Source organism: Calliopsis andreniformis, chromosome 3, assembly GCF_051401765.1.
Source record: "Calliopsis andreniformis isolate RMS-2024a chromosome 3, iyCalAndr_principal, whole genome shotgun sequence".
NCBI lineage: Eukaryota > Metazoa > Arthropoda > Insecta > Hymenoptera > Andrenidae > Calliopsis > Calliopsis andreniformis.
Window position 1 is genome coordinate 20764648 of NC_135064.1, and position 11494 is coordinate 20776141.

Sequence of the window (11494 nt, forward strand, 5' to 3'; positions counted from 1 at the left end):
CGGATTAACCTCCACCTCCAAGCTTTGAGACATTCTTCAGAACGTTCGTCGACACGTGCATTTATGTGTATGGCGCACGTGCTTCTGCGCACGCGTTTAATGTAGGCTTTATTTACCGAGGATGGAAGAAAGGAGAGGGTTATCGAGACGCAAAGCGATTTCGACAGACAAATTTCTTCTACGGTCGTTATTTACGAAACATCGATGCGGGAAGTACGATCTCTTTGGGAACACTCGCGCATAATGATTCTTAGATATGTCAAACGTTTGAATTTTGTATTTTCTAGGAAGCATGGAAATATACAGGGTGTCCCACGTAACAATCGCCACGATTTTTCAGACACTTTTGATAATCTAAGAAAGATCGTTTTAAACAAAAGATACTTAATATTTTGTCGACTGTAAATTGCGATTTTAGAATTTTCCAAAAAATTTGGTAATTTTTTAAGATCATTTTTCAAAAAAAATATTTTTTCAAAAATTCTAATATCACAAAAAATTGGTCAACTTTGTTCAGAACGATATTTCTCAAATTATCAGACGTGTCTAAAAAATCGTAACAACTATTATGTGGAACAGCCTGTATACATATTGTAAGTATAATTAGTAGATTCTTCTGTATCAAAAATATATGCTAGTATTCAATTTTAAAAATAAGATTTATGCCTTTTTCTGAAAGAATTCGTAAAAGATGCATCCAAAAAAAATTAAGCTTTGTGAGTAAAAAATATTCTAAGGACAAAAAATTCATTGTATATTGTCTATCCCTCAAGATTAAATAAAAAGAACAAGTGGGGTATTGATAGTACAAAAAAACAGGTTACGATGCAACCGTATCAGAGTTCTTATCACTAGTGTGTACGAAAATCAGAACAGATCTGTTTTTCTGGGGAGGTCTAGATAGAAGAGCTAACAAAATTACATAAGATCAGTGTTGATTGAACCTTTATGTTTGCAATGAACTCGCGTCCATATTAGATAATTATTTTTATAATTCTAAATGTCCCGATAACAGCGAAGCTGTTCTACTATAGACAAACTCTGGCTGGTATCGAGACACGCAACAGAGCGATAGATTATGATTATAGCAAGTGTATGATGGTTGAAAATAGTCAAGCATGACATTCTCCTTTTATCTAGGTAAAAATAACAAGATAAAAATAAAAATGAATTTTTAAAGAGGATAAGTGCTGGTAGAGACAGTGGGAGGCCCCAAGGACAGAATTTAGGGCTAAAGACCCACGTTTAGTGAAAGTCTGTCTTTGGTTTCTGTCAGGATTAGATATGCCCCTTCGACGAAAAGTTAAAACGTTAAGTGTGACCAGGTCATCTAACAATACACTCGAAATCTAATTAGCCTCTAAATAGAGCGCGATATCTAAAGTACGACATAACATCGAAATTGCAATAACTACCGAACTGGTTAAAACTGGATCATAGGGATTAACCTTAATATCACAGCTCACATTAAGAAACCTTACAACGACATTCTGTACAAGAGAAGCAACGAATCACTGTCAGGATGGCGAAGATATTTATTCCAGTTTCAACTACCTGCAACAGTACTTGGCCTTTTTGGTTAGAATTCGAGCAAAGCGAATGTAAGCAGACCAACAAACAGATTTTCCGAAGATTGATCTCGATAGCATTGTCGTTAAATTGGACAGAGAATCAAAGGGACCTTCGGTTAAGATTCACGAATCGAGAAACGAATCAGGGATGCGTATTCGAAAATACGAGCGCAGGCTGGATCGAATATTTGATGTAATAAACAATTCGAGGAAATATTACCGAGAAACTACGCACACGTGTAAATGAGGGGACGTGAAAACTGTGGAAAAACTGTTTAACTCTAAACACGTTAAGGAGATTATTCAATTACTGCACAGCCTGTCTGTATAGTGGAAAGTGTTAACAGGATAACTAATCGTAAGTGCTTAGAAAAGAAACACTTTACAGAAGAGGGCACCACTAAATTGACGATCTAGGAAGAATTCTTACCGAGAAAAACGAATATTATTTTTATCCAAAGAGTCAAATGGATATATCTTTAAAGAATGGTCTTTATACTTCCAAACTTACCGACAGAGAAGTCTAGCAGATGGAGCTTGGGTAGATTTTTCAATTGTAAATTTTAACCATTTTAATATCTTTAAATAAAGTGACCTAATAAAGAGAACTTCTAACAAAAGAATTTTAATTTTAATGAGAATTCCTCTAAAAATAGAATACGATAAAATCTGCAAGGAATAAAGTGTTTTTTTTCACGAAAATTTACTCTAAAGAGAGTGAATCAGATATCTAAATTATCATATTCTATTATTTTTTAGTTATAATATTATAATAACATGAAGTAGAGTAATACTTTAATGCAAAAATTATTTCGTTTCTGGGTTTTCTATACCTTATGGAATAATTCAACAATGTACATAACAAGTCTCTAAAAAATGTGTAGATGTGCATGTAACTGCACAAAGAGTAAAACAGGATGCAGGCGTGTCGAGCACGCGAGAAACCTCTTTTTCCAACTCTTATCGACGATGGCATTGCGAAATTACAATAATTAAAAGCAATTATATTGCATGGTCACGCAGAATCCACTGAAAAGCTCTATATGTTGCATGTACGTGTATATCAGTGATATAAGAACTGCCACCTATCGTTCTAACGAAGCAAATTTTATCCCTACTTATGTCCCTTTTGGGTTGATAATATTCAAATAGAAAAGGACATCTCCTCCCCTCTGAATTACAGTATCGAATAGAAATATTAAGATATGACAATTGAAATTGTAAAAGAAAATTAAAAAGTGTCCTCTTTCTCCCTGGAAAGAAGTCTCGTGAGACGTATTAGAATCAATGCTTTCCAGAGGACTTCTGGAACACAAATAATACTCTACACATTTCTCTCTCCCTCTAAGAAAAGCTAATCCTAGGAAGCTTAAGTTATTGGAACATTCAAAATCAACTCTAAATAAATGAAAAAATATTCGACGCTGACAATGAGCCTACGATTGTGTGGTTAGCCACTCACATAAGACTACACAATGTCTGATGTAGTAGCAGTCCCGATAATTGTCGAGGTTGGAAGAAACAAGCTCTACTCACCCATTGATGACGGAAGAGGATTCATCATTGTTAGGTGGCCCCGACACGTGGACTTTGGGCACATTGAAGACATCCACCTGTCCTTGACCATGACCATGACCTCCTTGCTGCTGGTGAAGGCCGTGAGCTGTCGAGTAGTCATCGCTATCGCTACTCTGCGGAGGCTCTGAGCCTACTCCGCCACGAGGTCTAAAACAATAAGAATGGATCGATTAACGCAAGATTTAATGATAAAATATAGTCACTTCTCTTTTTAAACTGCCTATTAAAAACAATGATTCTTATACGATGTTGCTAAATAATATTCATGCACTCTATTAATTGGGATTGAAGAGCTCATAATAAATCGTATTAATAATCGTATTAAAATCGTTAATAAATCGTAAAACTTGACGAGAGCAACTTGTATCATGAGCTCTTCCACTAGTTACATAGTAGAATTTGATAACACATACAGATTAAGTCCAATAATTCTATAATTATTCAAACTAATATTGAAATTAAAATTAAAAAGAAATTAACATTATTTCTAACCTCATTGACTCAATTATATTATTCCAATTTTATTTCTAGAATTATTAAACACACATTTAAAAAGCCGCAATTGTTAGTAACAAATTTCCTCAAGCACAACATAGATGTCAGCAATGCGTCCAATATGGACGTTCTAAATTTGACATACACCGGAAATAAAAGTCCGTAAAAATCAGAAAAGAACACAACACGCCAATATTAACACAGCATAAAACAAAATATTGTAAATTAACCAATACACACAACAACACAAAGCCGAATTTCCCCACTATACCGCAATAACTGTGTTACCATAACCTCTACCCAAATTCCCGCGCTTCAACTAACATCATTCACTTTACGGGGCAAAGTCAGCAAACGTCAATGAACTGCCGGCGACAAATCAGAGGCAGAAGCTGTTCATTGAAAAGACACACGAACAAATTACACCGCCGACAATCGACAATTAACAAAAATCCTAAACCCGTCATCTAAAGACTTTCACGAAACTCCTCGAAACGAAACGATAATATAAGACCCGTTACACGTCCCAAAATTCAATGAACTATCCCAGAACAAGTTTTCAAAAGTCACACCTGCGATGAGTATTGTCGTAGCTGGCAGTCCAGTAGAGGGGCGCCACTGTCCCACGTTACTACAACACAATCGCATGCAAAAACCGACTCAGAATTGGGTCTTCTCCCACAGACTCCCACTCAGCTTCGATTACTTCACGCTTCCGGTATCCTCCTTCTATCCTCTATTCCAGATACCACCGCAACTGCAGACTTTCCCAAGCGTTCCCAGACAATAATCCAACGATCTGTTCAATCCAGTTGCAGCATCATCCTTCCCAGTACCCACCCGGAAGATCAGTCGAACTCTCAACCGGCGATATTCAAACGCTCCTTACGATTTCATAGATCCTTCTTTCCCCCCAAACAATCTCTCTGAACTCTCAATGAACAACAACCGAGGACGCCCGACGCACTCGTTCAAGATTTTTCTCTTATTCTCCACGCAGCGCCGATTTCCCTTATCCAAGATCGACTCGACCCTTTTGGATGCAATCGAGATGACGTTTAGTTACTTATTCCCGTGCGAATGCGGGAGATGTGCACCGCGATCGACGCGTTCCGCAGACGTGTGCACCGAAAATACAGCAATGCGGTGCGTGGAGTATGCTGCAGTCCCGTGCTCGTGCGATCCCTCGCTAGACGACGACGATTTCGCGGATGTACAGCACCAATGGTACAGCACCATTGGATGTACGCGAACGCATACTCAGCTGTTTCGGCGCGTCTGCGCCAGTCTGCCAGCTATTGACCGAATACCATGCTCTCTAGGTATAGGTGGCAAAGATGTGGGCCTGTGCACGGATACGTGCACGCACACTAGAGTGCAGGGAATAGCATCGCTGCAGCCGATTGCCGAGGAACCACCGGCAGAGGGATCGCGATGCCGGTCAGCTGATCGCCGCGAATGTGTGTTTCCCGGACTGGCTCAATCTACTCTTCCTCTTTTTCATCTCCCTCTTTCGTGCTCCCAGAGAAACGGAGCGATACACGTGCGTCTCTCGCGCCGCTATACACGGTGTACGCGAATGTAGTATTTATGCAAGCGAGTCTTTAGCTGTTTCGTAGTCGAAGGGGCGGATAAATGACTATAGAATCTGATGTTGAATGAAAGTGGATGGATGGATTGAATGTTGATCGAGTCAATTGGGTAGAAATGATTTGCCTTGGGATTTGTATAGGTGAATGATGAGGGTCATGTAGAGTGTAGGATTTTGGGGAATATGAGAGACTGTGTATGAATAAAGGTTTATGGTAGTAGTTATGTTTTTTTAAATGTACGATAGTTTGAATATTTGAGTAGAGACTTGAAAAATTAGGAACTAGAAAATTCGAAATTTTTGAATTTGAAATTTGAAATTTCGAAATATAAAATTTGTGTCTGTAGCTAGTCAGTTATTCTATGGTCAATTACATATCCTAGTTTTCTTGTTTTTGAGCAATGAATTATACTCATGCTTATAATGATCAAACTCACGAGGTTCCTATTTAGTCAAAATAACAGGAGGTAGCTGTTACAGTAGATGACAACAACACGAACACCCTATATATATACAATAAGTGGTTTAATTGCCCTATAGGCCTGTGAAACAAAAATAACTTCCTCGTTAGGAATCTCCTAGCATACAGGCTGATCCACATACGACGGTCTACTGCTTTATTTTACAAATGCAAAATTAATATCGATGCCATGCGCAAATACCAGTGTCTAAATCAAAATAGAGTCAGTCAAACACAAAAGTAGCCCACAAAACCTATCAAAATACTTTTCATTCCGCAGTCAATTAAGCAGGCAGGCGTACCGTTACAAACTTTTTCGCACTATGAATAATCAAAAAAATCGTGATCACCGTTACCAGAATCATCTTATATGTACACAACTATTTCAGTAGCGTAACAAGAAATCCAAGACCCCCGAGAAGCGCGCAGCAATAATTAATTCCCAAATTAAAGATCCACTCCCCTAAAAATACTTCCACCACGTATCCATGTGTCAACCGACCAACACGCCCACGTACCACAGGACGACCCTATCCCTATCACGCAACCTGTCCCTAACCTAACCCCTCGTCACACTCGTGCAGTTCCGCTACACTGACGTGCCATCAACAATGATGAGTTACGAAAGCGGCTACGTTTTGCGTGACTATAGCCGATGGAATCTAGCGAACCGTTATTCACGCACACGCAGGTAGATGAGATAGACTTACGTGGGCATTGACACGACGGGGCAGCCAAGTTGCAGGAGGTTCCTCGCGAGATATTCTGGTGCAGGTGCGTCGATCGCAGGTGCGGAGTGCCTGGCGGGTCGGGCTGGCGGGGCATCGGATTTATCTGGCGCCCACTTTGCGAACAGCGATGATTTCCCATCGTACGACGACACGTGGGACCGACTGCGATCAACGGTGGTATTGGAAGACTTTGGTATCCTCAAGGAGCCACTACGCCGAAGCTGAGTACCTAATTCACTGTCTGAAACGAGGAGCCCTTCGTGATCCCTTGAAGACTAAACTTCAACTGCCTTGTAGTGTGAGTCGAATGTAGTTAAAAGGGATCACGTGATCTAAAGATCGAAGGTTTAGTTTTGTATACAGTGATTCCCTTTTTTTTCATTTCTAAGCTCTACAGTTTAATTTTAATTTCTAAGCTCTACATTTGAGATGGGTGTAAAGCTATGTAGCAATAAAAATGTGTATATTGCAGAATACTGTCGTATGATAAATGGGATGGACTACCTAACGTGAACGCTTCAATTATTGTCGTTTATAGTAATTTTGTTTATTAGAGATATGTCTGTTTTTATTATAGTATTTGAAGGATTTTCGGAATGATGATATTCGATTTTTTTCTGTCCCTTTTTTGTTTTAATTTTCAAGGTTGAATTGTAAGAGAGAAAAAATATTAACAAATTTTAACGTTATTCAATATATTCAATTATTCAATATATAGAATTTAGAAATTAAGTGTCAGTACATTTTAAGTACCAGAAAGGTTATTAATAAATAGTAGAAGTAACTAACAATAAATACTCCATGTGTTATACTTGATTTTTCTAAATAATATCTGATATTTTATCGTTCATACTCTTCAGATAACTTTTAGTATCTTGACACCCGAGTATCTAAAGATGATTAACAATGTTCTGGAACAATGCAACATATATGAAACCATAAATATTTATTGTTAGTAAATACTGTATACGTTCTTGAGTCATTTTCTAATTTGATTGTTTCGTTCACGTAGCGTCTGGTACGTAGCCATGTTATTTATTTCGTAGACTAATTTCCAGATGATTTTCGTATTTTTTCACCTGAATATCCTCCCTTCGACATAATCGAATGTTTTGCTGCACTGTACTGTGTAACTTAATCGCGAGATACGACGAAAAGCTCGAGGCGGTTAAAACTCGCTGAGCGTTACGCGAAAGGTGTATTGAATGAGCAACGACTGATGTTGAAGAAACAATCGTGAGTAATATGGAGAACGAAGACGCTATTCTAACCTATTCCTAGCGGCGTTGCCATAATTCGTTTAAAACCCTCTTGCATCACGTCAACCTTAGTATTAGTACACTATGTCTTCGCTTTCTCGTGTTATGGTTACGTGAGAGTATTAAAGACGTGTTTCTGTAATCAAATCAACATTGAAAACGGTTCCTGCATGTACTTAGCTTACCTCGTATTTGACAAATTCGCAGTGCCATATCATTGAGACCAAATTCTTCACAATTATTAAAATAGATATAAAAAACCACACTTTATTTTTTTAAAATATTACTTGACACATTTGTTAAAGAGAAAAATAAATAGAGGTATTATAAGCTTCTTTTTTTCTCTCTGAAGTATTAAAAAGACACATGTTATTGTTTTTTAAATATTATTTGGTACAAAATATTTAAGCGCGAATTTATTAGAGAGGGAAAGACAAGATATATCCTGGTTTTCCTTTTTCTCTGAAGTATCAGAAAGAGGCTGTTAATTTACGAGAGACGATCCCATGGACCTTTACCTAACGACTAAACAAGTCGAGTGTTTCGAGCAAGTACAAGGGCAGTCACGTTTTTGGCAAGAAGCCGCGCATCTCTGCCGGCATTACCGCATTTCTTAGAATATTTACAACACGTACGTCACCCACTTGCGAATCCTGATTCAAACTCGTTCCCGGAATCATAAGTGTCCAGAGAGTCCCTTGATGTAATAATACCTGGAATCTTCACGAGATGAGGACAGACTTTTTTGTAAATCGATGGGAATTTTTGTGACTGCGTCATCTTTGAACAGTGCTGGGAAAAATGGGAACTCTGAAGCAATAATTGCGTAAAGAAACCTTATATACCTGTAATAGAGAAATACTGTTTTTAAATATTTTAATTATTTTACTGAAATTTAAGTGAATAGAATTCCATATAATTTTTGGAATTTGTGAATTATTTGAATGGGTACTTCAATTACACTTCGGTTTTGTTGTACAGAAAAATGTAAATAAACATAGGCAATAGTATATAGAATTATTTTGTATTTTCTATTTCCGACTAATGAGAATATTTTTATATTAAATAGCACTATGTATACGTTGTTTTTACTATTTTCATTAAATACACTTTATATTTATTCCCAACTCTGTTTCTGGAGCACGACCAACAGCGCACCGTCTTTCATCTGTGTGTTTCTTATTTCAATCCCAATTAGTATTCAGCGTTCGTACACGCGCATGTCTGTCTCATGGAAAAGGTCGTAAGTTCAGTCTTATTTCATAGTAAGTAGGATAGATTCTGTCAGTTAAAGATTTTTCATTTGATTACATAAAGACATACCCTCTGGGTGCAAGTGTTTCCAATCGGCACGAGTCACTTCTGTACGCATCACACGTGATCAGGATAAATTGTTTGTTTACTCAGACGCAAATGTAATTCAGACAGAAACGTGTGATTCGTAATGAGCGTGTCGGTCGAAGGACTATGCCAATTACAAAAATAAACACGTCTACCTTAACATTCGGAATGCTGCTGTCTACTTGAATTCGATTTTTATTTAGAAAGGAATTTCGAAATAGATGCGTCAATTTGTAAATATTTTGTTCCGCTTCTGCAAGCATGTCTTACAGCGATTATTCTCTGAGAGATATATTTATTCTCTCTATAAAGGGGACAAAGTTATCCCCACTACATTCTTTGTTTACGCATTATCAACTGTAGAGACCCTAAGAATATAAATTCCTTTAGTTCTAAGCCGAGTGCAAGGTCAGTGCTCTCTTCGTGAAACTAGTGCTATGTGTGTTAAGGGAACCTTGAAATCTTCCTGACGAAAATAAAACGTATTATATCCCAAAACTGGGAATGCAGACATAGAAATAAATAAGCTTTTGTAGAAAATAATATAAAATGGTTTTCCTAGATAGACCAGCATATATTAAATCTTAATCGATATGCTATAAAATACTGTGCGACTTATTTATATTTAAGCTATAATATGTTTCGATATTCTCACGCTATACCGTATTTATACACTATATTACGTAAACAAAACTAAAAGGGCAAAAGTCATGGGCGACTTTGAACATGAATCAATTATTTCTACCTGAAATTTCTGCCGATAACTCAACCTTCCAATCAGCACATACTCTAGATAACTATAAATAAACTCACTAAATGCATGTGTCAATATAGTACAATAATGATATCTGCTGGCGCCAATAGAAAACACTCTTGACATATACAACATATAATCCACTTTGCACCACTACACCTTACTAGGTAATATTATATTTCAAAGACTTTAAAATAAACTTCGCACTTCCATTACCCACCTAAAATACTATTCTAGGAGAAGTCCCCTGGAAAGCATTGCCTCTAATACTTTCTAGAGGACTTCTCGTAGGGCACGGATAGTAGTAATCTCACTGATCACAGAAAGAAGAACTTATCTTACCTTTCTTTTCTACAGTCTGCAGTTTTTTCAGCTTCGACGATTCCTCGAGGCCATTCCTCGTGACAGTTTCGGTGTCAGATGCCATCAAACTGTTTGTCGACGCTTCCAGTTTTTAGGTAAAATGATAAACAAAGAAAAAAGTTGTCCGACCCGCCACTGCACACGTCGTCGATGCCGCGTTCCCAGCGTGTCGTACCGATGGAATTTCTGAGGATGCCTATCGACCACCTCGTTCTACCTTGTCGCGCAATCAAACCAATCGACCAATGGAAGTAATAGACAATCACGTGCGACTTTCGACAATCTATTAACGTTAATTCCACATCAACGTTGCATCTAGAACACGTTTCTCGAGACTGTAATCATTTCGACCTTACGTTACCGCGAACGTGGAATTTTTTTTAAGTGTATGTTGTTGATCGATCACTCAATAAATGGGACTTCCGGTTATCGACCGGTTGCACGCAATCAACGCACGTGGGACGACATTCACTCGCTGAGAAACATTTTGTGAGCATGTCGAGAGCGATGTTTGTCGTTCGACTAATAGTAAGTCGTGGTATGTACAGATTTACGTGATCCTTCATGGTCACACTTTGTTGATATAGCGAAATCCATGATCTGGGGAGAAGCTAGACATGCAATGTTTTCTTTTTAAGTAATTCAGCGAAAGATAAATAGTGATTGCTATTGTAGTCTCGTTAGAATTGCTATAAACTGAAATTATTTCAGTCTTTCAAGAAGCAAATTGACGAAGTTCAGTTTTTGTAAAAATTCGAGAACGTATGTGAGTAATAATCAACTTTTTATAAACTGGAAAATTGATCTACTGTCATAAAATAGTAAAAAGAGTGTATGGTTGGTAAAGAACATTAAACATATTAACCATTTTGACGAATTTGAAGTTCTAAGTCCAGGGTTCAGTAATAACTAATCATCTCTTAAACAGTTCGCTGTAGTAAATTATTTTCTTTACTTCAATCTGAATTTAAAAATACATTATTTATCGTATCGTCACTTTTCTCTGCTTACTGTTTTATGGAGTTGATCAGAACATTATCAGTCATAATTTTTTTTTATAAGACTGAAGTATGATACCACGAGAATGAGTTAACCTCGAAAAAATTAGCTTCTAAGGGCAGTATCTCGGAAGCAACAAAATGTGACTTGGGTCCACAAATACATGTATCATAAATTTCATAAAAATTTAATACCAATCAATTTTAATACTTCATCGACTCACTGTAAATATTTAGTTTATAATTGTGCATCTGAAAAATGGCGTCGTTCTTCGCGTTCGATGTGACCCCGTCCTCCTCGTCAAAGTTAATGCCGGGAATTAAAGAGTATTGGAAGATTAAGGTCAAGACAA

General features: G+C 37.4%; 1 protein-coding gene across 3 annotated transcripts in view; it reads right to left on the reverse strand.

Moving 5' to 3' along the window:
• LOC143188794 (uncharacterized) overlaps positions 1–11436 on the reverse strand; it is a 49133-nt gene extending 37697 nt beyond the window's left edge. The window contains exons 1-4 of one of the 3 annotated variants that reach the window (XM_076393237.1): positions 11366–11436; positions 10123–10458; positions 6406–6667; positions 3108–3296 (exon numbers count right to left, since the gene is read on the reverse strand). In XM_076393237.1, the coding sequence (XP_076249352.1) occupies positions 3108–3296; positions 6406–6667; positions 10123–10207 (536 nt within the window). In that variant the 5' untranslated portion in view covers positions 10208–10458; positions 11366–11436. Of the gene's footprint in view, positions 1–3107; positions 3297–6405; positions 6668–7870; positions 8531–10122 lie in introns of all 3 variants that reach the window. The other 2 variants (XM_076393238.1, XM_076393239.1) reach the window with 2 other exon arrangements.
• Between the last annotated feature and the right edge of the window lie 58 nt (positions 11437–11494).